Source organism: Heterostelium album, assembly GCF_000004825.1.
Source record: "Heterostelium album PN500 unplaced genomic scaffold PPL_contig20, whole genome shotgun sequence".
Lineage (NCBI taxonomy): Eukaryota > Evosea > Eumycetozoa > Acytosteliales > Acytosteliaceae > Heterostelium > Heterostelium album.
Window position 1 is genome coordinate 211,398 of NW_008805097.1, and position 27,568 is coordinate 238,965.

Here is a 27,568-nt window from a genome sequence, read left to right on the forward strand (position 1 = left end):
AATTCTCTTCAAAGTTATTTAATAATTCTAGGTATTGAATTTATTCATAATTTGGTCTTTGATAGAAATTTTATCATCAGCTCTATCGACACTGGCTTGCCAGTGAGACATGGAAACAAGACTTAGTGGTACATTGGTAATCGGACATCGTCTTTTTTGAGCATCCAGAAGAGTAAAATAAACGTAATCATAGTCAATCTCAAAGATACCTCTTTTCTTTTCAAACCTCTCTTCCTGTGATCTTAATTGGGCAAGTTGGGTGATGTGTTTGAAATGATAAGTGGGTTCTGTCGATCTAAGTTTACTAATCACTGCATTTCTAAATCAATAATATTTAATATTAATAAAACTAAAAATAATATTTTTTAATTTAATTATTTATTATACATACGAACAAAATTTACAACTTGATTTATAATTGCTATAAAAATAAGTGTAAGGATAATCTTTTTTGCAAACAACACAAGTAACTGTATCATTCATTTTGGAGTTAATTAATATATCAATTCATTTTGATTCACCTTTAAATAGTGTCCAAATACACAGAAAAAACAAGTCCAAACATGATTGACAATGATTTTGGTTGAAGTTTTAAAAAATGATTGACAAATAAGTTTTTTTTGGTAAAAAGTGATTAAAAAAAAAAAAAATTTTGTTTTGTCAAAAGAAAACAGAAATCCCAGTTTTAAAATTTATTTAATTAAAGTAATATAGAAAGATAGTTGTATAAAATAATTACTTATATTATATATATGTATTTTTTATTTTATAGTTTAAAATTGTATTTTTGTAAAATAATAAGTATATATAGTTTGTGGATTTTTCGTTGTGGAATTTAAAACATAAACAAACATTATAATGGAAAGTAAAATTTGTTTTTTTTTTTCTAAATTTATCCTTGTACTACCATAACTGATAGTCAAGGTGTAGAGCTTGATATTACCCTACAGTTCGTGTTTATTTATTGTTGGAGCAGTTCAGCCTCAAGCCGGCGGAGATGGCCATCATTTTTGAGTAAGGGATGATGTTCCCATTGATTTGGTTTGGCAGACGGAGTAATTCAGCCTCTTAGAATTCTACAGTGTCCAAAGTATAATGTGGCCAGGAGGGTACGATACAGGTAGAGTTTGATTATCAGATATCAAATATAATTCAATAATAAATATAAAAATATATTTTGAAATAAAACTCTTATCTTTATCAAATTATTTACATTCCTTATATATATATATTATATAGTTGATTTTAAAGATTTATTTAAATAAAAAAAAATTACTAAATAAAGCGGTTTAGTAAGCGCTAGCATCGTTGTTCAGTATATCTCGATATATTTAATGAGTTGGGTCATGATATAAGCGAAATAGGTCGACCATGATAGAACAAGAAGAGTAATGAAAAAATGGGTGTCAAAGAGAATGCGTATCATTGTCCGAAATAAGGAACCGACTTGCAGCAACATATAGTTTAAATATACGTATATCACGTATTGGGAGTATACTAATTTTTTTCATACCAAATATATTCATTTAAAAAGTAATAGAATGTAATTCTTTCAAATCAATTTAAAATCAACTCAACTCAAAATATCAAATATTCTTTAATATTATTGTTTAAATATTTCAATAGAACTATATTGATATTTAAATAAATTAAAAAACTATTTAATTTCCTTTTGATGGTTGTCAAACTTTATCTATTATTTTATTATTTTTTGTGGTTGAAAATACTTTTGAATTTGTTCAATAGTTTGGATAAAAATAGTGTTTTTTTTAAACAAATATGATTGTTATTTCCTTTTTTACTTTGAAATAATGATTCTTTAAAAAAAAAGATTTGGATATGGCAAAAATATTTTTTTCAAATGGAAATATTTGATGGTTGAAATGATTGACATTTGTTTTTTTTGTTTACAATTAAAAATATTTAAAGATGGAATCGAATAAAATATTCATTATTGAATCTATTGATAGAAGAATAAAATAAAATGAATGAAATTGTTACTTGTGTAGTTTGTAATAAAGAATATCATTACACTAATTTTTATAATAATTATAAATCAAGATGTAAATTTTGTTCGTATGTATAAATAATTATAATTTAAAAAATGTTTGTTTTATTAATATTTTGATTATAGAAATAAAGTAGTTAGCAAATTAAGATCTACTGAACCTTCCTACCACTTTAAACATATTACCGAGCTTGCTGAATCCAGAGCCATATTGGAAAGATTCAAAGAAAAAGAAGGTGATTGCGAGATAGATTTTGACTATATCTATTTTACTCTCTTAGACAAGCAACATAGACGCTGCCCCATCACAAACGTTCCATTAAGTTTGGTAGCCATGTCACATTGGCAGGCGAGTGTCGACAGAATCAATGATGGCATCAATTACACTCTAGAAAACTCAAGACTGATTCCATACGAATGTAACACCAGAAGCAAATGGTATTTTGGATTGGTAGATGAATTGGCTCATGGTTCGGTGCAAGAGGATTTGAGTAACCAGCAGTTGCGTAATTATTTTGAGACCAATGATATTTAGGCTGGTTTGAAAATCCTGCTCTCAACTGCTAAAGGTCACAATGATAGTAGAAATCGTACAAGCAACAAAGGTCTATTGGAAATGGATATTTGTTAAAAATCAAATAAAACCCCACACCTGACCAGACATAGCAAAAATAGTATTCTGCAGTCGCCACAAACTGTTTTTCGTGATAAAAAAAAAAAAATGGGTGAACAGCAAGTGGTTCGCTATGTTGGTTTTTTTTGTTTTTCTCACCTAGCTTTAATTGACTTTTAACATTTCAATTGAATTTCTTAAAGAACTCTGGTTTTTCCAAAAGGGTCGCTGTTTCTACTCCAATAACCTGATGAGTAACCCTCTGACCACACCAGATGATAGAAACCAATACCAAATGTCTATTGAAAGGCTGGATGTTACCATTGGATATACTATGAGTAATACTGTTCTCATTTGCTTCTGTTTTCAGTCTGCCAATACTCAGCGTAGATCAGTTTACTATGATGAATCAGTCAATGGAAATGCCAATTGGAGTAAAACAAAGTTTCAGTACATTCTTTACACCAATGGTCTTCGAAACACCAATACTGTGCCAATAGGTTTTAATGAATACTTGCAAGCTCATAGAGGTCAAATTGACCAGGAAAGACAATCATTGGATGCTATTAGATTACCTTGGCTAGTTGCAGTTCAACATCATAGTAAACCAAGAGATAATTCAAAGATCTTGGCAGAGAGAGAAGAAAGAAACAAACCAAAGGAACCGGTAGTTGTTGAACCACCTCCACAACCTCCTATTGTGTGGTACAAGAAACCTTATCCTGTAATGGATAATATTGATTTCAATCCGGATTACTTTCCAGCAGAGTTGTTAGTTGATGGTGAATTGGAGTATGTGCCAAAGAAGAATAAACCAGGGTTGAGATACAGCAGTCATGGTGTGGATTATCATTTATATAAAAGATGTTTTCCGTAGTGGTTCACTATGTCAATTTTTTTTCTTTTTTCTCACAAGCTTTATTTGATTTTTAACAATATAAAAAAACAAAATTGTTTGAACTTTCATAAATAAAAGACTTGAAATTTTTTAATAACTAGAAACTAATACTATTAATAGAGATAAAACAGTATTATTTTTAAAATCTATAAATGATATCAAGATGTGTAACATTTATCATCATCCTCATTACCTTTAATTTGTTGTTATACTTTCTTTAATACATATCAAGGGTAAATATCAATAATATAATAAGAGTTAATCTTATTTTTAATATTAAAACTCGTTTATTTACAAATAACAATGTAGATTAAATACACTAGGATTGTTTCGTAGTTGTCATGGGCACCACACAAATCAGTGTGTGAAAAAAGTTTTCACTTTGAAACGTGCATTTTCAATGTGTGCTACTTGTAGAGATTTTTACCGCATTAATTTCAAAAATTACCAAAAAAAAAAAAAAATGGTCATTTTCACACAATAGTTATTTAATTTGAGATAGTCAATTAATAATAATATTTAAGATTTAATTAATTACAATTGACTATTTCTTATATGTTGGCTGGTGATTATATTTGATGTTGATTGATAGGTATTGATATTGCCTCGGTGGCTACCTTATTTGTCCTTAGACGGACAACAATTTATAAGGACTAATTTTTATTTTTTATAAGTTTAATTTATAAATGTCATTTAAATGTTATATTTTTCAAACCTAAAGAGTAATTGATGTAGATGCACACCACCATCTATCTGGATCAATAATATCGGTATAAAAAAAAATACTTTTATTCTATATTACCTCGTTATGTGAAAAAAATATATATATAGATGGTTCTTTTTACTGTAAATCGAGCATTTGAAAAAGAGAATATTTGTTATTCCATTTTAAGTTTAAGAGCAACATTCACTAACAATAGTGTAAAGTTAATTCCAGATTTTTTGAATGCTGAATAATTAAGAGAAAAAACACATTTTTTTAAAAAGGTGAAAACTGAATAACAAATAGAAAGGTATAATAGTTGGTAATGAACAAAGATTTGAAAATGAAAAAATTCCCTCTACACTATTGTCTCGTTCGATGAAAAAATTTAGGATTATTTTTAAAAAAAATTAAGTATTAATATAGGATTCATTTTTTCATCGAACGAGACAATAGTGTAGAGGTAACATAGACGGTTCGGATCCGTCTGTCCTGAGTTCAATTCTCAGTTGTCTCGAAACTTTAATTTCTTCTTCCCCGTATGCGGTAATAATTTTTTTTTTTTTTTTTATTTATAAATAGGTAGAAATGACTTTGACCCACATACTAATGACTTTGATTCGTTTGAGTATCCTATACGCTATATACATTCTCACACAGGCCCTTAGAAATAGCCAATAAAATATTATTATTATTATTGTTTATAGTAATGAAGAGGTGTACAGGTTTTTTTTTTTTTCAAAAAAAGTTTTGAAGACTCATGATCAGTCAACAAATTCCAGGTGTTGATATTAACCTGCTAGTTCGTGTTTTATATTATATATACATTCTCACACACGGCCGTGAGAAATAGCCAATAAAATATTATTATTATTATTATAATTATAATTTTTGTTTATAGTTATTATTAATTAATAGTATTAGGATAGAATAGATCTAACAGTAGTTGCGTGTTGATGAACAACAGTATAAAGTGGTGGCACGTAGTTGGAAGGATTTAAATTCCAATCAGATTTAAATTTACGTGTTATTGCAGAGCAATCGACAGTGATTCCTTGGGAGATAGAATTAGCGATTGTGAAGTTAAGCTTGTGGTAATTGGCATCGATTAATTTGGTGTAATCGGTGACTGCTCTTTTGACGGTATTTTCCAGCTTGTAATGGGTACCATCACCAAACATTTCAAAGGACAGCGCCTGCCATAACGAATGTACGATAGCAGAAGTAAGGTGGGTGAAGTGGACAGTAGTTCGAATAGGACCGTCGAACTTGATGCACGAGTGCTTCCAATTGCAAAGTCTATACTTACAGTACTTGTGGTATAAATGTTTGGTAAAGGAAAGGAACTGCTGTGAAACTACATTCCTGCATTTGCAGAAGAAATGCTCATGTGGGTTGCAGAGATCAGTGAAGATGTCACCACAGAACTCACAGACATGACCAGTGCGCTTGTGGTTGATGGGGAAGGTGTGAGAGTACAGCCGGAATATGCTGTTACGTAGCATAGGCGCTTTGACCTTGGATATATACAGGAACTGAGATTGGAGAACCAAAGAGTGACCAATCTGGATGGTTAGTTGACCTTCAGTATGGCGGACTCGGGGGTACTTGTGGTTAAGGGCCTATAGGACAGAATAGATTTCCTTCAGAGTAAGGAGACTACCATCATCAGCAAGGATGGGATTGCCCGGTGTGACTCTGGAGAAGTGATTGTTTCTAAAATCCATCCAAGACGAATGGAACAGTTTGAAGGATGGTGAAGAAGTTGGATTAGTAAATTTTTTGGCACAATCAAGCATGGATGACCAAGTTTTGAAGTAACCAAATCAGTTGCTTCTACTTAACAACAGGAATCTATTAAAGACCCATATCTTATAAGCAGCAGAGCAAAGAGATATGATTTTTTTCAATTTTTAATATATATATATATATTTTTAAATGCACATAAATATTTTAGAACTTTAGGAGTATTGGGCATGAAATAACATATTTAATATTCTTTTGATCGATTGTAGTTTACAATCCCATAGAGCCATACAATAGAACACAATATTATCCTTTCAAGTACATTTATTTGCAAGGTATGTGACAATTTCTGAGGTACAGCAAAAATCTGAGAAACAGGACAGAGGTATCAATAGTATCAGACAGATATACATTGTTATAGAAAGTAAGAAATATATTCAAAGATAGATCTTTGTAAATGATTAATAATTAAAAAAATTGAATCATTTATCATTTAAAAAAAATAAAAAAAATTATAAAATTAATTTGTGGAATATTTCTGAAGTAATAAAATATAGTACTTTTAAATTTATTTTGAAATATTTAATTATATCATATATAAGAATGATACCAAGTAAAATGTTAACAAAAAGATAAAAGATTTTTGGAATACTTGATTTGGATTATTGAATGGCATCAGAAGTTATTGGTTTAAATACAATTCTAATTTTTAACAGTTTCAAGACTAAAGAAAAACTAAACAAAAACAAACTCAGCACAGAACACAAATACTATTTGTATAAAAAGAGTATATTTAAAAGATTATAATTATTTATTTATTTAAATTTTTTTTAAAAAACAATTAAATCATTGAAAAAAAAAGATATCAATACATTTTTTAAATCATAAATCAATAACATTATTAGAAGAATAATAAAGGAATTACTTTTAGAAATAATACAAAAATTTTTAGACTCTTCTTCATATTCAAAACTAAAAAGGTTTTTAACTGATTTTACAAAAGCAAAGATATTGATTTTTAAGATGAAACGAAAATAAAAAAAGGAGAGTATAGTATAAATAAAGGTTATTCTTTAAAGGAGTTCCCGAATATAGAACAACTAATATTCTATCATTAAGTTGAAAGTGGTAGATTCAAATTCAATCTTTACTTGATTTAATATAATATGGAACTGGATACTTTGACAAACTATCTTAAGCTCTAGATTCCCAGATTTTTTAGAAATTTTAGAGTATGATATAGATCGACTAATAAATAATTTTGTTTAACTTATTTTATAGTATATACCAAAACTGTACTAGACATCTCACTTGTCATCAATATACTAAAACTCATAATATTTTTTACTTAAAATGCATTCTAAACTAGATTTGATATACAAATAAACCAGTCAGGACCTGAATGTTTTTTAAAAATCTTGGGGATTCATGAGATAAATATATATACTAGATGCCATTCATTCTAAACTCAATAGAACTCTTAAATAATGTTATTAGTGGTGATATGAAATGACACCTGGTTAATGCCAAAAACCCTATGAATCTTTATGAAACAATTTGAATCAAATAATCATCCACTAGGTATATATTAATCCTATTTATTGATTTTTAAGAAAATAAATTTTAATCTATAAAAGCAAAAAGTGTTTTATTCCTTCAGAAATTTTACACAAAATTTTTGTTATTTTTTTTTATTTTTTTTTAAAAAGTTAAATGTCTCTATTTTTTTATAAATACTTATCATTTTCAGGGATCTATTCTCCAATATATTTGTTACTTTCTAAAACAAGTAAATTAATATATATGTCTGATGATTTGATACATCTGTCCTGCTTCTCAGATTTTTGCTATAAGTCTCCATGTGGTCCTCTGAACATATTGAAATGAAGAATATGTAGCATTTTAAACCAGTTGAATTTGGTTTACCTCTAATGAATTGTCCTTTATATTTAGTATGTTAATATTCCTAAATTATATATAAGTTCGATACATTGCACAATGTACTATGATTATATCTTCCTTTAAATGCTATCATAGTGTCATCAATACTTATGTGAACTCAAGTTTCTATAAAGCATAGAGTTTTGTTGATAAAAGTGATTAATTGAGGAGATAGTTGATCCCAAGAACTATGTTTATATTCTTGCTTTAAACTGTGGCGTAAATATTCGGTTAAAGATAGTTGTTTCATCAAATGTTGATAAAGAACGACTGCAGAGTTTGATTTAGTTTCTTGAGATGGCACAATATTGTTATATATATTGACAACACCACAATTATCAAATTATTGGTTGTACTCATTTTAATGATAAATTAAATTCTTAAAGTACTAAATATTTATTTATTTTAATTTAATTAAATCATAGAATTTTTTTTTAACCTAATTGAAAATTTTGCTGACTGAAATGGATATAAACATCATCAATGTAATTTTTTTAACCTATAAAAATATAACATCTGATATCAAATAAATTAATTTATTTAAAAATAAAAAATAATTTTTAATAATACCTTAAATTAATTTAATAAAACAATACAAATTACAACAACAAAAACAATTTGAAAATCCTCTCGAAACCAATAAATTTGAATCATTAATTGGTACACCCGTTGTAGATGATTGTGTAGTTGTTGCTGTTGCTGTTGATGTTGTAGATGATTGTGTTGTTATAGATGAACCGGTTGTTGTAGTTGTAGTTGTTGGATTATTAAAATCAAAACTTTGAACTGAAATCATTCCCAAAACTGGTAAATCTAATTTGTTCAAAAATACCGATCTTCCAGTACCACTGTGTTCGAAATAGAGAGACCAATAGAAAGCTTGAAGTCCACCATACACATGAGCCAGTGGAACCGTACAAGTATAGCTATTTATCGTAGTGGTCGGAACAACATAACTTCCATTGATAATCTGATTATTTGAATCAATTAACGCACATCTCAACTTGTGACCAACCGTTGGGAAGAAATAAAACATAGTAATCGTTGCCTTGGGTAGATAGGTATTGGAAATATCACTCTTTAGCTGAGCAAATATTGGTAGAGAATTGGTAAATCCATTGGAAGTTACAGTAAACGATGGTAGATTCGAATTGGTACCAGTCAATGTATAGGTAATCAAATCTTTTCCAATTGCCATAATTGAATAATAATGTTTTCCAACATAAATTGGATAGTATGATAATGAAAATATTCCACTTGATTGGCTATACACCATTTCCTTTCGAATGACACCATTATAATCTGTTACATCAACCACAACTCGATAAACATCACCAGTGATATTGGCAATTAAAATCCATGCACCACCAAGTATAACATTGGGTGATGATGAACTAACCAATTCCGGTGGAGTAATCAATGAAACTGAGAGTAGTGACAATTCCGATGCTTGCAATAATATCATATCTTGTTCCAAGTATGGTCTATCATTTTCATGATTATCATAGAGATGTGGTATAGTTATTTGTAATACTGTTTGTGATTGTAATGGGAATTGTAGCGACAATCTATATAATCCATTATTTTCATCTCCAGATATCCTATGAGTTGAATTTACTAAATATTTTTCAACCAGTACACTATTTGATGACAATTGAATAGTCATATTTTTAAATCCAACCAAATTATCTGTTATTCTAATTTCAAATGTAAAAGCAGTTACATTCTCATTACTATTATTAATGATTGTAAATGTATCAACTCTTGGTGGGAATGCATCTGTACAAACGATTGGATCGATATTGAAAGTTGGGAATAGTTCTTTAATTTGTGTATTGGAATAGGAATAGATTTGACCATTGAAATCTTTGATAGTCAAAGTTACAACTGGTGATTGCAGTGATTTAAGAGATTGTTGATTGCAGACCATATCCAAACTAACATTTGATTGAACTATTTGTGATGGATTCTCCCAAGAACTATAGGAATACAAGGAAAATGGTTTTGCTGTTGACATGTAACCATTTTGAATTGTAATACCAACAAAAGTTAAATATGAAGATTGTGCTTCAATTTTGAATGATAATATTTTCTTTTGTGAATCGATCGATAGTTTACTAATAGTTGGTTGTATAAAGTTATCCATTGGATTCTGACCAATAAATCTAATGGTAGCTGGGAAAGAATTGACAATTAAATAGGATGTTGGAATGGTATGACTGAATCCATTAATATAAGATACTATAATCGATATAGTATAGTCATTGGTATTTGTACCTGGAGGAACCAATTTATTACATCTATAGGAAGCAGAATTACCAACATCAGTATAAACAACACATGGTGTAGCGATTTGATTTTGATAGCTATCCTTTGAGAATTTAATAAAAACTTGATCGAAAATACCAACATCCAAATTCTTTTCCAAAATAAAACTGAAAATAACAATTTGCATTGCAGTTGATGATTCCAAAATCTTTGGATTATAATCAAATAATGAAACTGTTGGTATATATCTTTCTAAAAATAAATTAAAAATTAATAAAAAAAAAAAATATAATAAATAAATTATTTTCTACATACTTGGAATTTGAATTTGAATACATGAAGAATACATTGTATTTGATATACTGGTCCAACCATTACTTGTTCTAAAATTAAGATTATAACTTCCAGATAAATAATTTACACCCCATAATGATGAAATTGAATTAATTGTTTTTGGATCAATAGTTGTTTGATATTGTCCATTGTTGATGAAACCGGAAACCAATGATTTTGAATTCATAGAGAATGGTGTAAAATCAATGAAATCTGCAATACTTGGAGTGGTTATATAGGTACTATCGGTTTGGTAGGTAGAATAGATACCATAGTATGGTTGTGGGAATGGATCTGTTAAATCCAAACCATTGGTGAATGGATAGACATTTTTAAAGATGGGTACTGGGTAGACTCCAGATGAAGCAGTCAAGATTCCATTTTTTGAAACAACCTGAGTGTTTGATGGTGATTTGAAATTAAAGTTGGTCGTATTCAATGAATATCCAAGACTCGGATCGAAAACAAACAATGTACTAAGCGTACCAGCAGAGAGTGTACCTTCAACTAAATTCTCTTGATTCATTGTCAATAGAGTACTTAGTTTAACTTCTGAAATTGGTACACCACCACCTATGAATGTCATATTCATTTGAATGGTAACGGGTGGTTTACCCAACCAATTGGCGACGTTGAATGACAACTGGTTGATTTGGTAGTTGGCAACATAATCATTGGTAATTTGAACTGTACCATTGGTAGAAAGACCGATTTGACCATTCAATCCAACAAATGAATAACTAATCGATGGGAAATAACTACCGGATATTGTGTATGGATCGATGATACAATAAATATTGAACGTGGTTTTAGAAGTGTATATGATATTACATGGATTTCCTGCCATTAAAGCAGTGAATGTTAGGAATGGTTTGGTTGGTTGTTGATAGGTGACTGTGTATTTAATGGTGTTTTGTTTGGTGACATTGGATCCAGTGATAGTATTTGGTGAAAAACTATAACTAATCGATGATTCATTGAATGTTCCAACCGTAGGTCCAGGTAAATTGATTACAACTTTTTGACTTAAAGAATAGGTTGCCAAGTTAGAATAGATATCGGCACAAGTCACTGAAGTCACATAAAAGGTGGTAGATGGGTAACTTGGACTGTTGGAGGCTGAATAAAATTGATCAGATGATGGCATCGATTCGGCATAAAATATGAAAGCACCATTTCCATTCATTAAGTTGACATAACAATAGTCAACATCACTGGATGCATCTTTGGCTTTGAATTTTACATAGATAGTGTCGGTCGATGATGAAACGGTTACATTGGAAATTACAGGGGCTGTTGTATCATAAACAAAAGTGGATCCCAACGATGTCTTTGGAACGATTGTACTCGATACAAACAAATCATTTTGAAGCCGGATCATTGTGACCAAACTAGAGGCAGCAGTTTGACCAGTGTCTTTACAAGCTTTCATTACAGTGGTTGGAATGGAGATGCAAAGATTAACATAGGAATTGAGCGAGTCCGAGGTAACAGCATCTGGACCAAAATCAAATTCCGTTCCGCACATTTGGATGTAACCCTTGGAAACTCCAACAGTCGACGTAATAGCAATATTCAGCCGTGGTAGAGTTGGTGAGATTCCATAGACAATATTTGGAGTAAATTGAATATCTGAAATTAAAATAGCAGCAAAACTTAATTTAAAAACAAATAAAAATGTAATAATATATATAGATAAATATTTCATCATTTTGATTGTTTGATTGTTAAAAAAATTAAAAAAAAAAAACCATCAGACATACTTTTTTGTCACAAAACAAAAATTTTTTTTACTTAAAAATATCTGAATTTAGTATTTTTTTTTTTACTTTTTCAAATAAATTTACAACTATTTTTGGAATCGTTTTGTGTTGATGATGATTTGAAAAAGAATCAACAAAAAACTTTTGGTGATGAAAAAAAAATTAAAAAAACTCTTGATTATTTCTATTTTATTATCCAAGTTGTTAATTCAATCAATCGATTATTGTTCAAAGAAATTTACCTTTTTTTTTCGTAAATAATAAAAAACAAAAAAAATCCCAATAACTATCTTTTAACTTATTTTTTTGCAATTTATTTTATTTAATTTATTTTTAAATATAACTCTCAATGATTGAACCCAAGTTTGTTGAAAGGTTTTTAGCAATTGGTAGTAATGTAAAGACGTCAATTGATTTGTTAAACAATAACTGTTGATTACCCAATAGGAATTTCAATGTATCTGCTCGTAGATCATAGTTACCTTCACACAATGCACTGAGCATGATCATCTCTGTATCACGATCGTTGTTAATCACTAGATACAATCTGTTGTCCAATAGATACTGTAATATGTTGACAGAAACCTTTTTTTTACCATCATCCAAAAGTTGATTTAGAATGTTCTTGTCAATGAGATCCGGTTTATTCTTGTGAAGCCACCGTACTGAATCCAGTTGATTCTTTTCTATTGCAATCTTTATTGCGTTTCTGTTCCACTCTTCCGTTTTATTTTCATGTACCCATTGAATGAGTTCTACTTGACCAGAACCAATTGCAGACTCCATTACCTCTTTCGTACATGAACCTACGACTCCTTTGCCGTGGAGATACTGAACCAATTCCAAATGACAGTGTTTTGCAGCACATGTAATATAACTGGAATTCTTACACTGGTAACCTTTTGATATTAACCATTCAACAGTTGCAATACTACCACTCTTGACTGCATTCATCATGATATCATCGCTTACGCCCTGCATTTCTGTCAACTCTGATTTATCGATTAGATAATCTAAAATGCCAACAAAACCTGCTTCAAGTGCATTTCTTATTGTCAGTTGAAAGACCATTCGTTTAACAATTGGATCGAAATTCATCTTATTCTCGATCAACCAATGCATCATTTCGATGTTTTTTCCGAATGGCGATTCAATGATTCTAGACCGATATAAATTATCACTTTTCAGTTGAGGTGCAATTGAGTCAAGGTATTGAAGAGCTTCAAAATTTCCAGAGGTCGCGGCACTTATCATAAGTTCGTCCAAGTAGAGGTACAACTTGTGTTCAGCCATAAAGTACTTTAATATCTCCGATCTGTTTTTTCGTACTGCTATTCTCAAAGCATAACCAAGTGAGTTATCCTTCTCTAAAGGTGAGTAAACAAAAGAAATATTTAACGATATATTTCTATTTGCTACAACGTTGTAATATTCTTTTAACAATTGAAAATAGTTGTAACCAGCCAATAGATATGGTTTACACGCCACCTCTTTCCATTTAAAACTCTTTTCTTTCAAATAATCTACATGTATTGATCTAACTTGTTGAAATATATAATTTCTCAATAACATATTATTAAAAACATTATTAAATATCTTATTATCCATTATTAATTATGATTAATTTGAATTTTGTATCTTAAAAAAATTCATTTTTTAAATGTGAAAAATGATCACACAAATTTCTCAACTTTCTGTGCCAATTTTCAATGAGGTTATTTCACTTTTTTTATTTTTAAAAATTAGTATGTAGTTTTTTGCAAAAAAAGTGAAAATGACAAAAATTAATATGTAAAAATGTTAAAATAAAAAAAGTGAAAAAGCCTCAATGAAAATCTTTATAAAAATTTTAATCAAGTAATAAAAAAAAGAATTAAACACTTTTTTAAAAAATTTAGAAATAATTTAATGTGTTATCTTTATTAAATCTATATTTTTATACCATAACTAAAGTATCCATGTCGTTTGATTAGAATTCTTAATTCTTTTTTCAAATCGAATGCAGGGAATAATTGATTTTGATAATCGATCATAAAATTAAGAATATCTTCGCGACGATCATTATGCGCACTCCTAGAAAAGATATCATCTAACTTTAGTAGATTAATATTAAACTTTTCGTATAGATTTTGATCGTAAAGATATTGTAAGATCTCATAGGACGATGGATGTGAATTGAGGATAATTTCATTGAGTATTCTGTTGTTGTATGAATCTGACCTGTTCTCTCGTAACCATTTAACTGTTTCTAAATCATGGCTGAATGAAGCGTTTATCATCGAACGAATAGTACATCCTTCAGTTCGATTCGAGTGAAACCATTTCAAAAGTGTCAGACCCATCCTTGCTGATAGATCCATTGCCGACGATTGAAATGATTCACTTTGATTGTAATGTAACCATTCAACTAATTGGAAATTATTTGATCTTACTGCATTGTCGATTGTCCGACTTGTAAAGTGACCGATATTATTCATCTCGAAATACTGAACCAAGTTAAGATGTCCATATTTAGCTGACAACTCTATGTAGTTTATCATTGGTTTATATTTGACACCATGACCTAAAATCCATTCAATCATTTCAATGCTACCGCTCATTACGCCATTCTCTAGAATATAGGGTTGAATCGTTTCTGGAATGGTGGTGAAATCACATTGTGACATGAGATACTCGATCATATCGATACGACCAACGATAGCTGCATTGACTAATGCTTCCGATACACAATATATAAGTCCGTATTCTTCAATATTGTGATTCGATATCTTTTCAGTCAACCATTGTAACAATTGCATGTTTCTTCCTCGAGGCGATTGAATCATGCTATAACAGTACGAATGAATCTTGCCAATAGATCTTAATAGTTGATCTAAATAATGAAATATCTCTGACTTTCCATTGATAACAGATTGAACTATCAATCTTTCTATGAAATCATATAATTTGTATTTATTCATGAAATACTTTATTATCTCTAATCTATCATGTTGAACTGCTATCCTTAATGTATGATAGATTGTTCTATCTGATTTCAAAGAGTAAGATTTAAATTTGTGATACCATTTTTTATTCTTCTCTTCTATTTGTTTATAATATTCTTTTAACAATTGAAAATAGTTGTAACCAGTCAATAGATATGGTTTACATTCAACTACTTTCCATTTTAAACTCTTTTCTCTTAAATAATCGACATGTATTGATCTGACCTGTTGAAATATATAAACTCTCAATACTGAATTATTAAAAACATTATTAAATATCTTTTTATTCATTTTTAAATAAATGATATCTTAAAATAAAATTTTTATCAAAATCAAAAGTGTAAAAATATAATGATCATGATAAAAAAAAAAAAGAATTAAACAATTTGTTAAAATATTAAACAATTTCATGTGTTATCTTTATAAATTTATATTTTTATAGACATGATCAGGGATTCCAAATCTTTTGATTACTTTTCTTAATTCTTTTTTCAAATCGAATGCAGAGAATAATTGATTTTGATAATCGATCATAAAATTAGGAATATCTTCGCAACCAACAGCACCCACAGTACTAAAAAAGATGTCTTCTAACTTTTGTTGATTAATATTAAACTTTTCATATAGATTTTGATCGTAAAGATATTGTAAGATCTCATAGGACGATGGGTATGAACGGATGATAATTTCATTAAGTATTGTGTTGTTGTATGAATCTGACCTGTTCTCTCGTAACCATTTAACTGTTTCTAAATCATGGCTGAATGAAGCGTTTATCATCGATCCAATGGTACATCCTTCAGTTCGATTCGAGTGGAACCATTTAACAAATGATATACCCATCCATGCCGATTGATCCATTGCCAAAGATGTGAAACATTGACTATAATTGTAATGTAACCACTCAACCAGTTGTAAATTATTTGATACCACTGCATTGACAACCGTTTCGCTTGTAAAGTGACCGATATTATTCATCTCGAAATACTGAACCAAATTAAGATGTCCATATTTGGCTGACAACTCTATATAGTTTATATTTGATTTATAATTGACACCATGTGCTAAAATCCATTCAATCATTTCAATGCTACCACTCGCTACACCATTCTCTAGAATATAATGTCGAATATTTTCTGGAATGGTGGTGAAATCACATTTTGACATGAGATACTCGATCATGTCGATACGACCAACGATAGCTGCATTTTCTATTGCATTGGATATCATATTTTTAGGATATATCGTTGTATTATCTTCAATATTGTGTTTCGATATCTTTTCAGTTAACCATTGTAACAACTCCATGTTTTCACCTCGAGGTGAACGGGTCATGTACGACTCGTACAAGTGAATCTTGCCAATGGAAGTTACAAGTTGATCTAAATAATGAAATATCTCTGACTTTCCATTGATAACAGATACATCCATCAATCCTTCTATGCAATCATACAATCTAAATTGATCCATAAAATACTTTATTATCTCTAATCTATCATGTTGCACTGCTACTCTCAAAGCATGATAGATTGTTCTGTCTGATTTCAAAGAGTAAGCTATAAACTTGTGATACCATTTTTTATTATTCTCTTCTATTTGTTTATAATATTCTTTTAACAATTGAAAATAGTTGTAACCAGCCAATAGATATGGTTTACATTCTACTTCATTCCATTTCAAACTCTTTTCTCTTAAATAATCGACATGTATTGATCTGACCTGTTGAAATATATAAACTCTCAATACTGAATTATTAAAAACATTATTAAATATCTTTTTATTCATTATTAATAAAATACTGATATCTTAAAAAAAAAACTAATCATCTTTAATGATCTCTTTCCTGTTTTGCCCATTAATCATGAATATTTTTTTAATTTTTTAAAAAGGTGATTATTATTTAAAACATCTAAAAAAAGAATAAAGGTAAACATTAGTTTTCTATTACAATTTAACAAAAAAGAATTAACAACTTGTTAAACAATTTATTGTTTATTTTTATAAATTTATATTTTTATATACATAATTAGGCATTCCATAAAATTTGATTACTTTTCTAAATTCTTTTTTCAAATCGAATGCAGAGAATAATTGATTTTGATAATCGATCATAAAATTAAGAATATCTTCGCAACGAATATCACCCACTGATCTAAAAAAAATATTTTCTATGTTTCGTTGATTAACATTAAACTTTTCATATAGATTTTGATCGTAAAGATATTTTAATATCTCATAGGACGATGGATATGGATGAATGATAATTTCATTGAGTATTCTGTTGTTGTATGAATCTGATCTGTTCTCACGTAACCATTTAACTGTTTCGAAATCGTGGTTGAATGAAGCGTTTATCATCGATCCAATGGTACATCCTTCAGTTCGATTCGAGTGGAACCATTTCACAAGTGATAGACCTATCTTTGCTGATAGATCCATTGTCGAAGATGTGAATAATTCACTATGATTGTAATGTAACCACTCAACCAGTTGTAAATTATCTAATCTTACTGCATTGGCAACTGTCCGACCTGTAAAGTGACCGATATTATTTCTCTCGAAATACTGAACCATGTTAAGATGTCCATATTTGGCTGACAACTCTATGTAGTTTATCGTTGGTTTGTAATTGACACCACGTGCTAAAATCCATTCAACCATTTCAATGCTACCACTCATTATGCAATTCTCTAGAATAAAAGGTTGAGCAAAATCTGGATTGTTGGTGAAATCACATTTTGACATGAGATACTCGATCATGTCGATACGACCAACCCGAGCTGCATTTCCTATTGCATTAGATATCATCTTCTTAGGGTATGTAATTGTATTATCTTCACTATTGTGAATCGATATCTTTTCAGTCAACCATTGTAACAATTCCATGTTTTTTCCTCGAGGTGAACGAACCATGAACCCGTACGAATGAATCTTGCCAATAGATCTTAAAAGTTGATCTAAATAATGAAATATCTCTGACTTTCCATTGAGAACAGATTCATTCATCAATCTATCAATGAAATCATACAATTTGTATCGATCCATGAAATACTTTATTATCTCTAATCTATCATGTCTGACAGCTATTCTCAAAGTGTGATTGATTGTACTGTCTGATTTCAAAGAGTAATCTTTAAACTTAAATTTATGATACCATTTTTTATTATTCTCTATTCTTTGTTTATAATATTCTTTTAACAATTGAAAATAGTTGTAACCAGCCAATAGATATGGTTTACATTCTACTTCATTCCATTTTAAACTCTTTTCTCTTAAATAATCGACATGTATTGATCTAACTTGTTGAAATATATAAACTCTCAATACTGAATTATTAAAAACATGATTAAAAATCTTATTATCCATTATTAACTTTTGGTGGAAAGGGTAATCAAAAAAAAAAAATCAAAATCAAAAAACTAATCAATTTAATTTTTCAATAATGTTCACACAAATTTTATTTACACCTTTCAACTTCCAATTGGGGTAACATTTTTTTTCTTGCAGCGAAAAAAGATTTAAACACTTGTTGAAAAAATTAAAAACAATTTAATGTGTTATCTTTATAAATTTATATATTTGAATAACAATTGTATATGAAAGAATGATTGAAATGCATCGATGCATTTTATAGTTGAAAATTAATTCATTTATTTCTATCAAAAACTAATATTAAGAGAGTAATAATTAATTCAAAAAAAAAAAATTAATGAATTCCTATCAATTTCCTAAAAAAGTTAAAAAAAAGCATTTCTCTTATTATGTACAACTTTCATAGGAAGAGATTTTCGATAATTGCAGAATACTCAATGAAATTATCGTCTATTCATATCCAACGTCCTATGAGATCTTACAATATCTTTACGATCAAAATCTATACGAAAGTTTGATATTGATCAACAAAAGTTAGAAGATATGTGTTACAAGTGCGCGGGTAATGATCGATGTCGGTTTGGCCCGTACCACTACTGGTAACAAGGTCTTTGCCGTCTTGAAGGGTGCCTGTGATGGTGGTATGTACATCCCACACAAGAAGACTCGTTTCGTTGGTTACAACGCCGAGACCAAGAAGTTGAACGCTGAGGTCTTGAAGAAGTACATCTTCGGTGGTCACGTCGCCGAACATATGAAGCTCCTCCAAACTGAAGACGAAGAGGAATACAAGAGACACTACTCCCAATTCATCAAGGCCAAAGTTGCCTCAAAAGATTTGGAAGCCATGTGCACCAAGGCTCACGTTGCCATCAGAAAGGACCCATCTGCCAAGAAGGCCGACAAGAAGAACTACAAGAATGCCAAGTTCGCCAAGAAGGACAAGCGTACCCTCACCAAAGAAGAGCCCGTATCAACCTCATCAAGAAGTCCATCGAAAAGAAGGTCGGAAGAAACTAAATGTTCAATTAGAGTATATATTAATAAAACTCTTTTCTTTGCAGTCATAAACTAATAAACAATCAAACAAAAAAAACCTCAAAATTTTTATCTTTATAATCATATTTTATTTATTTGTTTAAGTTATTTTGTAAGTTTTTTGTGTAGTTTGCAAAAATGGATTTTTTTTTTGATCAATCAAAAAAGTGTCTTGGATTTTTTTTATTTTCATTTTGCTTTGTGTTATTTTTTTTTTTTTTATTATTAGTTTCAAACAACTTAAATATTTTTTTTGTTCATTCTTGTATAAGTATTTATATATTTACTGCACTTTTTTAGAGTGATATAAAGATAGAAAAATGACAGAATTTAAACATCCAAAAAGTATCTTAGCTGAGATGCTAGCCACCAGAGGTCAAACTCTTCCAGTTTACAATACTGTAAAGGTTGGTTCAACGTTTGTGGTATGTTTGTTGGTTTGTTTTTTAAAAAAAAAAAAAACAAAGTGAAAAGATAAAATAAAATAGATCATTAATATATATATTTTGCTTAGTGTACAGTAACATTCAATGGAAACTCTTTTAAATCTTCACCGAAATTAAAGAAGAAAGAGGCAGAGAAAGAAGCTGCTCTAGGTGTTTTATTTCAGGATAAAATCAGAGGTCCGACCGCGAATCGTGAGGCGTTACCCGATGGAGCCGAGAACGACAATGAGGAGCAGGCCAATGAGAAGGTCGAGGAGCAATTCAATCAACAAGATTTGGAAGCATTGCTTGGTAGTTTGTCGTTGGGTAACAACGTTGACTGCACACTCACACTCAAATCAGAGAACAAAATGTTTGGAGGAGAGTTTACATTTTACAATGAACATCTCAAGAGGATGGATACCGTTTCAGTTGATGCTAAACTTTATACCAAGGGATCAGTTGCCATTAATCTTCGGAATGAGACGCTTAATAAGCTGAGTAACGATCAAAAGGCAGAGGCAGTGACTACACCAGTCCAAAGAAATTTCAAAGACGCAGAGATTCCAGCTACTCTGCATCAACCTAGGAAGTACCAAAAGTATTTTTACAAGAAAGCAATGGAGGATAACATTATTTGTTGCATTCCAACCGGTCTTGGAAAGACACAGATTGCAGCAATGGTAATCAGCAAAATGAAGGAAATGAATCCGAAAAAGCGTATTCTCTTTCTTGTTGAGAGAATTCCTTTGGTTCTCCAACTGGAGAATTATATCCATGATCAAACTGGACTGAATGTAATAGGTGTGCATGGCGACATGTCGATCGATGCCAAACTGAACGATCATCACGATGTTCTGGTAAGCATTTCATCTTTTTTCCTCAATCTTCTGAAATTCAACAAGGTTGTAATGGGACAATATTCACTCATTGTATTTGATGAAGCTCATCACATGGTCAAAGATAATTCCTTTTCCATGTTACTTAAGAACCACTATAAAGCTATGAAGGAGGATGTTAAACCAAAAGTCATGGGACTAACTGCATCACCAGGCGGCAAATCCAGCTGGATAGACACTTTTATTTCCCTCAAGGTGATGTCGTGTATCTCTGGCTGCAGTATCATCTCACCGGATGCCGAGACTCAAGCCGATATCGAAGAGCACAGGATTACTGCGGAATTACAACTAAAAGAGCTCCCACAACATCCTAAAGAAATATTTTTAATGAAAGCAATCAATTGCATTACCAGAAACTTTGCATCCAGTTTGGTACCAACAAGGAAAGAATACCTGTACGAAGATATTCAAGAGCTTTTGGTAAAGTTGGAAAACACCAACAATGAAAATGAAAAACTATTGTTGAGCATTGCCAACAAATGCTACGACTTGGTAACATACGGTAAAGATCCAAAGGATGCATCCCATCCAACAGAAGACTGCAAACAAATACTTATCAATCGATTGGAAGCCACCAACATTCCAAAAGAGAAAAAACAAAGGTTGTTAGAAGGTCTCATAGAGTTTGACGATGATGACACTACCAACATATGCAAGCTGGATATTGCACTGAATATTTTGGAGGAGAAGAATCAGACAGATCCAGCATTCAAAGCTATATTGTTTGTAAAAACTCGACAATCTGCAGAGCAACTGGTTAAGGTTCTCACTACACGCGCAAAAGAAGAGAGATACAAATTCTTGAAGCCAGGAAAAGTATCTGGACATGGATCAACCAAGTCAGGTGGACAGTCCACCAAAAGCCAGAAAGACAACGTAGAGAAGTTCCGAAGTGGACAATACAATGTAATCGTGGCCACTGCAGTCCTAGAGGAGGGCTTAGATGTTCCAAAATGTAACGTTGTCATTAGAATCGATTCGCCAGCAACAGTCACCGCTTTCACTCAGTGTCGTGGTCATCTCAGAAGCAAGAAATCAGAGTTCTACGCAATTCTAAAGGATTTCGAATCGAATATCTATCCCAATCTCATAAAACAAGAGTTCTACATCAAGGAAGCCATCGAGTATTTGAGTGATGAGGATGCAGGATTGCCAGAATCTTACATTCAAATCCTAAATAATTCAGTCAATCCAAAGTTTGACTTTGAAGAGCTACTCTCCAAGTGCAGGGTATACTTCCAATTAGATACCAAATTTGTAACCAAGCACGTAGGTGGACCACAACATCAACCGGAATTCATATGTGGTCTCTATCTCAATAACGAGTTAAAGGAGACATGCAAAGGTAGAAGTAAAAAAGATGCAAAAGATAAAGTATCTAGACAAGCACTGGTCAATGGTTTAATTCCCATGATAATAAGAGATAAACATATGAAGCTAAAGAAAGTTCGCTGGGGAGAGGACGACGCCTCTGGACTCGACCAGTTCGATCCCAACTCCAACAAGAGCGGCAGCACAATCAGCGGTGGTGAGCCAAAGAAAAATAAGAATTTGCTCATCACTAGCAGTATCAACGGTAGTGGCGATGATATCTCGATGGACGATGTTCCACCAACACAACATCAACAGGCACAACCAGAAAGAAGAGAATATGAAATCGATTTCAACGAGTTGGAATTTGGTGAACCCTTGGGTAAAGGTTTCTTTGGTGAAGTGAAGCGTGGAACATGGAGAGAAACAGATGTTGCCATCAAGATTATCTATCGTTGTCAATTCAAAACTAAAACTTCAGTTGAAATGTTCCAAAATGAAGTTTCAATTTTAAGGTATGATGAAAAAGATGAAGAAGAAGATTAATAATAATAATAATTTAATCTAACTTTATTATTTTTTAAATCAATTAATTATAGTAAATTGAGACATCCAAATGTTGTACAATTCCTTGGTGCATGTACTTCTGGTAGTGAAGAACACCATTGTATAGTTATTGAATGGATGGGAGGTGGTAGTTTGAGACAATTCTTGATAGATTATTTCCAATTCCTCGAACAAAATCCACTTCTTCGTTTGAATATTGCCAAAGATATTGCCAAAGGAATGTGTTATCTTCACGGTTCGAATCCACCCATTTTGCACAGAGATTTGTCGTCGGGAAACATTTTGCTCGATAACACCATTGACACAAGACGTACCTACAATGTCAACGATTTCAAATGTAAGATTTCCGATTTCGGTTTGTCGCGTCTAAAGATGGAGCAGGGCACCATGACTGCATCGGTTGGATGTATTCCATACATGGCACCCGAAGTTTTCAAAGGTGAATCCAACAGTGAAAAGAGTGATGTCTATTCGTATGCCATGATTCTCTGGGAGTTGTTGACATCCGAGGAGCCACAACAAGACATGAAGCCAATGAAGATGGCTAACCTCGCCGCCCACGAATCTTACAGACCACCCATCCCATTGACAACCAACCCCAAATGGAAAGAGTTGATCACAATGTGCTGGGATTCCAATCCAGACCGTAGACCAACCTTCAAGCAAATCATTGATCACATCAAAGAAATGGAATCAAAGGGTATCTCATCTTTTGCACCAATACCAGTGGCCAATTTTGATACTGGACTCTATGGTTAGAAACTCACAAAACAAAAAAAAAAACAAACAAAAAAGACCGATAAATGAGGTTAAAAACACAAACCTCCAATTAATATTCAGATTCATTCATCAATGATCTTTCTCTAGAAATCATACAATTTGTATTGATCCATGAAATACTTTAGTATCTCTGATCTATTATGTCTAACTGCTATTGTCAATGTATGATAGATTGTTCTATCTGATTTCAAGGAGTAATCTATAACTTGTGATACCATTTTTTATTATTCTCTATTATATTTTTATAATATTCTTTTAACAATTGAAAATAGTTGTAACCAGCCAATAGATATGGTTTACATTCTACTTCATTCCATTTTAAACTCTTTTCTCTTAAATAATCGACATGTATTGATCTGACCTGTTGAAATATATAATTTCTCAATACTGAATTATTAAAAACATTATTAAATATCTAGATATTTTATCCATTATTAATTTTAATTAACTAACAAATAATTGATCGAGAAAATAATTATCTTTTGTTAATTCACACATGACCAGATTCAGATTTTAAAAAAGATATCATATAGAAATTTTTAAGATTTCAAACAATGTAGTTTATTGATCAAAATGGTTAAAATAAGGAAATTATACTAATAATCCTTGATTTATTTTAATATTTTTATACTACATAGTTAAATAATAATTAATAATATATATAAGTTGTTATTCTCTACTTTTGATTTAAAAGATTATTGTAAACCTTGGCAATTCTTTCGATTGCTAATCTCAAGACTGGTTCAGGTTGAGTGAAAATGAATCTGTAGAAACCCGGTTGGTCGAACATGCATGTTTTACCTGGATTGATCAAAACCTTTGCATTATCGAAAATCTCTTCCCACACTTTAATCTCTGATTCAAATGTAATATCCTTCATAACTCTTCTTAAATCGAGCATCAAATACATTCCAGATTCCGATTTCAAGTATGGTATATTATTTTCATCCAATAACTTTGTAGTTAATTCATAATGCTATAAATAACAAAACAAAATAGAATTAATAAAATATAAACTAACATATTATATAATATCTAATAAGCTATATATATAACTTACTTGTTTCAATCTTGATTGATTTGTTTCGATATAATTCTTCAAGTATGGTTGGTCTGTTAAAATATTTTTCAAAGTGGATTGTACTGGATTGCTGCATGAGAAGAACACAGAGGATTTCATGAGGTAGTGCATTAGCTTGGCGTTTTGAGTGTAGACGTAACCGGCACGGTAACCATTGACACAGAAATCCTTGGAGAATCCAGAGACAATATGAACGGAATCACCGAGTGCTCCAGCCAAAACCTGGTAGATGCTGGTGAATGGCTTGTCAGAGAACATCGAGAGTGAATAGATCTCGTCAGAGATCAAGTGGATCTGTTTCTCCTTACAAAAGTCAACGATCGATAGCAGCTCTTCGTGGCCAAAGATGGTACCGGTCGGGTTGTTTGGACTGCACAACAAGACACCCTTGACTTTAGCACCGGTCGCCACGGCATGGGCATAAACCTTTTCAAACTCGGCAACACTCAAACGGAATGAGATGTCGCCATTGGCGCTGTCAATCGATGTCATGCTGACGGGCAGAACTTTGACGCGTGCTCTTACACGTGCGTCGGTGACGAACGCCTGATACATTGGCGATGGAATCATCACGTAATCCTCTGGCTCAAACAATCCAAAGAACAACGCTTCCAACAGACAGGTCGTACCGGCACCGACCAGCAAGTGGTTCGGCGACACCTCGCCAGCGGCACACTTGAACACGTAGTTCTCGAGCATGGTGGTAATCGACTTTTTGAAACAAGCCATACCGCCAAACATCGAGTAGTTTGCAAGCAACTGACTGAGATTTGGGTCGTGTTCCAACTTTGGCTTCAACAAATCGTAACACAACTTGTTCTCGGCGATCGAACAAAATATATAACCGTTTGGATTGCTCGCTTGGTCATACATATCACGAACAGCAGTCATAATTGCCATATCCAACTTTGGATTGGAACCAGCCTGTGGTTTAAGTTCTACCATAGCTCTATCTGATATAGACATTGTTGTTGTTATTGTTATTGTTGTTTGTTTATAATATAAAATTATAAAACTAACTACTATATTTAGTTATATAAATAAAAAATAAAATAAAATATATAAAACAAAGATATTTCTACAAATATAATAATAATATATTAATGACAATGCTATATATTATCTGTTATGTGTGTGTATGTGAGTAGTTTTTGTTTATAAATATATATTATATATTGTGTGTGTTGTAATTTTTGTTTGTAATATGAACAATAATGTTTTTTTTTACTTTTTGTAAAAAATATTTAAAAAGATATCGAATTTCATAGTTTGTTTTACCTCTAAGGACTTGCTCCCGAAATTTGAGATAAATCTATGTGTTGTAGCGCGTTGGGTTTACAATAATAAAAAGTGGATTGGAATAAGATAGTGAAAAATCTGAAATTCACGATCAGAACTGTTTGGGGAAAAAATAGAAAAATAAACAAAATTCAAAGATCTTTTATTGGACAACACCTATTGCAAAATCTTTTTAAATCTCCCATTTTTTTTATTTAATTATTTATTTTGTTTTTTTAAATATTGATTTATATTATCAAGTTAATTCATTCATGTTTAGAATAATATACAGTTATTTTAAATATTTGTTTTTTTTTTATGTTTGTAATCTTTTGTTGTCTTTTTTCTTACTCATAGCTGTTTGTGTGGGTGGTGAACTTGAATAAAAAATATGAACCACACTTTTTTACTTAAAATGGTCGGATGTGTCAAAAATTTATTTAAATTTTATTGTTTTTTTTAATTATTTTAATGTGTGATGTTAATGATAATGACAAATGGTGAGAATGAGAATGGTTTTTGATTGTGTGCGTATTAATTTTAATTGAAAAGCAATAACAAATATATCTTTTAAATAATATAAAAACAATCTATCTATATATCAACAATTAATTTAAATCATGGTAAACTATATGATTTCTGTAGATAAGAGTTCAAACTCTGAGTTGGCAATCAAAGAGATTGCTGCTCAGTTGATTGATAAGGAAAAAGATACATTGTTCCTCATTACCATTGCAGAGGATCCAATTACATTCCCAAGTTCTGCAATGTCTGCTGTAATAATGACAGGTAAAGTCATATTAAGATCAATTATTTGTAAATAGATAAAGTTAACCCAAAAAAATCTATCTATTCTTTTAGAATCATTAAAAGCAATAGAAAAGGAATCGAAATCAATCTTGATTGAGAAAGCTAAAATTGCTAAACATCTTGGTGTAAGTTTTGTTTGAAGTCATTAAAAAATGTTAAAATAATAATAATAATTTTTTTATCTTTTAGATTCAAAATCTTAGAGCATTGCTTGGTCATGGTAATCATGTTGGTGAAGCAGTATGTAAAGCTGCATTGGAGAAAAAGATTGACTACTTGGTGGTTGGAAGAAGAGGTATGGGACCAGTAAAGAGAATCTTCATTGGAAGTACCTCTAGATATATTTTAGAACATGCTCCTTGCAATGTTATTTGTATCAAGGTAATATCGAATGTCTTAATATCCAAAGTAATAATATATTAAAGAAAATTATTAACAAAACATTGTCTTTTTTTTTTTTATTTAGGAAACTGAGGAAATGAAAGAAAGATTCGAACACGAACAAGCAAGAGAGAATCATGAAGAAATCGAATCATTTAATGATTTCGAAAGACTTCATTTACATATTTAAAAACAATTAAACAAAATTATTATTTTTTTTTTTAAACAATTATATTATTATATTTTAGATAAACAAATAATATATATTAAATAAATTGAAAAAACAAAAAATGGAATTATTAAAATATATACAAATTTATTTTTATTTATCTTATCTTTTTTAAAAAATTAGGTTATTTTTTTTTGTTG

General features: G+C 30.7%; 14 protein-coding genes and 1 non-coding gene across 15 annotated transcripts; 6 read left to right on the top strand and 9 right to left on the bottom strand.

Annotated features, from left to right (window-relative positions):
• Positions 1–27: 27 nt before the first annotated feature.
• PPL_11034 (uncharacterized protein) lies at positions 28–1,526 on the bottom strand (the record flags this gene model as incomplete). Its single annotated transcript, XM_020581794.1, has 3 exons — positions 28–319; positions 388–421; positions 1,475–1,526. The coding sequence occupies 3 exons, from the start codon at positions 1,524–1,526 to the stop codon at positions 28–30; spliced, it is 378 nt and encodes a 125-aa protein (XP_020427664.1).
• A 458-nt stretch (positions 1,527–1,984) lies between these two features.
• Positions 1,985–2,639, top strand: PPL_11035 (uncharacterized protein; the record flags this gene model as incomplete). The annotated part of the gene is made up of 3 exons (XM_020581795.1): positions 1,985–2,076; positions 2,135–2,459; positions 2,544–2,639. 3 exons carry the CDS (start codon positions 1,985–1,987, stop codon positions 2,637–2,639), a joined length of 513 nt encoding a protein of 170 aa, XP_020427665.1.
• Positions 2,640–2,916: 277 nt separating this feature from the next.
• Positions 2,917–4,476, top strand: PPL_11036 (uncharacterized protein; the record flags this gene model as incomplete). The annotated part of the gene is made up of 3 exons (XM_020581796.1): positions 2,917–3,413; positions 4,194–4,218; positions 4,351–4,476. The coding sequence occupies 3 exons, from the start codon at positions 2,917–2,919 to the stop codon at positions 4,474–4,476; spliced, it is 648 nt and encodes a 215-aa protein (XP_020427666.1).
• A 192-nt stretch (positions 4,477–4,668) lies between these two features.
• PPL_11037 lies at positions 4,669–4,739 on the top strand. The gene has a single exon. It is a non-coding gene; the product is annotated as a tRNA-Pro (tRNA).
• Positions 4,740–5,142: 403 nt separating this feature from the next.
• PPL_11038 (uncharacterized protein) lies at positions 5,143–5,403 on the bottom strand (the record flags this gene model as incomplete). Its single annotated transcript, XM_020581797.1, has 1 exon — positions 5,143–5,403. The coding sequence occupies one exon, from the start codon at positions 5,401–5,403 to the stop codon at positions 5,143–5,145; it is 261 nt and encodes an 86-aa protein (XP_020427667.1).
• A 1,227-nt stretch (positions 5,404–6,630) lies between these two features.
• Positions 6,631–7,304, bottom strand: PPL_11039 (uncharacterized protein; the record flags this gene model as incomplete). Its single annotated transcript, XM_020581798.1, has 2 exons — positions 6,631–6,738; positions 7,257–7,304. The coding sequence occupies 2 exons, from the start codon at positions 7,302–7,304 to the stop codon at positions 6,631–6,633; spliced, it is 156 nt and encodes a 51-aa protein (XP_020427668.1).
• A 1,176-nt stretch (positions 7,305–8,480) lies between these two features.
• PPL_11040 (uncharacterized protein) lies at positions 8,481–12,271 on the bottom strand (the record flags this gene model as incomplete). The annotated part of the gene is made up of 3 exons (XM_020581799.1): positions 8,481–10,429; positions 10,493–12,142; positions 12,262–12,271. The coding sequence occupies 3 exons, from the start codon at positions 12,269–12,271 to the stop codon at positions 8,481–8,483; spliced, it is 3,609 nt and encodes a 1,202-aa protein (XP_020427669.1).
• Positions 12,272–12,606: 335 nt separating this feature from the next.
• Positions 12,607–13,881, bottom strand: PPL_11041 (uncharacterized protein; the record flags this gene model as incomplete). Its single annotated transcript, XM_020581800.1, has 1 exon — positions 12,607–13,881. The coding sequence occupies one exon, from the start codon at positions 13,879–13,881 to the stop codon at positions 12,607–12,609; it is 1,275 nt and encodes a 424-aa protein (XP_020427670.1).
• Positions 13,882–14,201: 320 nt separating this feature from the next.
• On the bottom strand, positions 14,202–15,548 carry PPL_11042 (uncharacterized protein; the record flags this gene model as incomplete). Its single annotated transcript, XM_020581801.1, has 2 exons — positions 14,202–15,099; positions 15,241–15,548. The coding sequence occupies 2 exons, from the start codon at positions 15,546–15,548 to the stop codon at positions 14,202–14,204; spliced, it is 1,206 nt and encodes a 401-aa protein (XP_020427671.1).
• Positions 15,549–15,677: 129 nt separating this feature from the next.
• On the bottom strand, positions 15,678–17,042 carry PPL_11043 (uncharacterized protein; the record flags this gene model as incomplete). Its single annotated transcript, XM_020581802.1, has 1 exon — positions 15,678–17,042. The coding sequence occupies one exon, from the start codon at positions 17,040–17,042 to the stop codon at positions 15,678–15,680; it is 1,365 nt and encodes a 454-aa protein (XP_020427672.1).
• A 115-nt stretch (positions 17,043–17,157) lies between these two features.
• Positions 17,158–18,750, bottom strand: PPL_11044 (uncharacterized protein; the record flags this gene model as incomplete). The annotated part of the gene is made up of 3 exons (XM_020581803.1): positions 17,158–17,166; positions 17,280–18,583; positions 18,723–18,750. 3 exons carry the CDS (start codon positions 18,748–18,750, stop codon positions 17,158–17,160), a joined length of 1,341 nt encoding a protein of 446 aa, XP_020427673.1.
• A 216-nt stretch (positions 18,751–18,966) lies between these two features.
• Positions 18,967–19,911, top strand: PPL_11045 (uncharacterized protein; the record flags this gene model as incomplete). The annotated part of the gene is made up of 3 exons (XM_020581804.1): positions 18,967–18,993; positions 19,168–19,662; positions 19,897–19,911. 3 exons carry the CDS (start codon positions 18,967–18,969, stop codon positions 19,909–19,911), a joined length of 537 nt encoding a protein of 178 aa, XP_020427674.1.
• A 76-nt stretch (positions 19,912–19,987) lies between these two features.
• Positions 19,988–23,628, top strand: PPL_11046 (uncharacterized protein; the record flags this gene model as incomplete). The annotated part of the gene is made up of 4 exons (XM_020581805.1): positions 19,988–20,092; positions 20,182–21,717; positions 21,799–22,817; positions 22,902–23,628. The coding sequence occupies 4 exons, from the start codon at positions 19,988–19,990 to the stop codon at positions 23,626–23,628; spliced, it is 3,387 nt and encodes a 1,128-aa protein (XP_020427675.1).
• A 329-nt stretch (positions 23,629–23,957) lies between these two features.
• On the bottom strand, positions 23,958–25,696 carry PPL_11047 (1-aminocyclopropane-1-carboxylate synthase; the record flags this gene model as incomplete). The annotated part of the gene is made up of 3 exons (XM_020581806.1): positions 23,958–24,036; positions 24,330–24,625; positions 24,710–25,696. The coding sequence occupies 3 exons, from the start codon at positions 25,694–25,696 to the stop codon at positions 23,958–23,960; spliced, it is 1,362 nt and encodes a 453-aa protein (XP_020427676.1).
• A 932-nt stretch (positions 25,697–26,628) lies between these two features.
• On the top strand, positions 26,629–27,389 carry PPL_11048 (universal stress protein; the record flags this gene model as incomplete). Its single annotated transcript, XM_020581807.1, has 4 exons — positions 26,629–26,824; positions 26,882–26,943; positions 27,008–27,199; positions 27,285–27,389. The coding sequence occupies 4 exons, from the start codon at positions 26,629–26,631 to the stop codon at positions 27,387–27,389; spliced, it is 555 nt and encodes a 184-aa protein (XP_020427677.1).
• Positions 27,390–27,568: the final 179 nt, after the last annotated feature.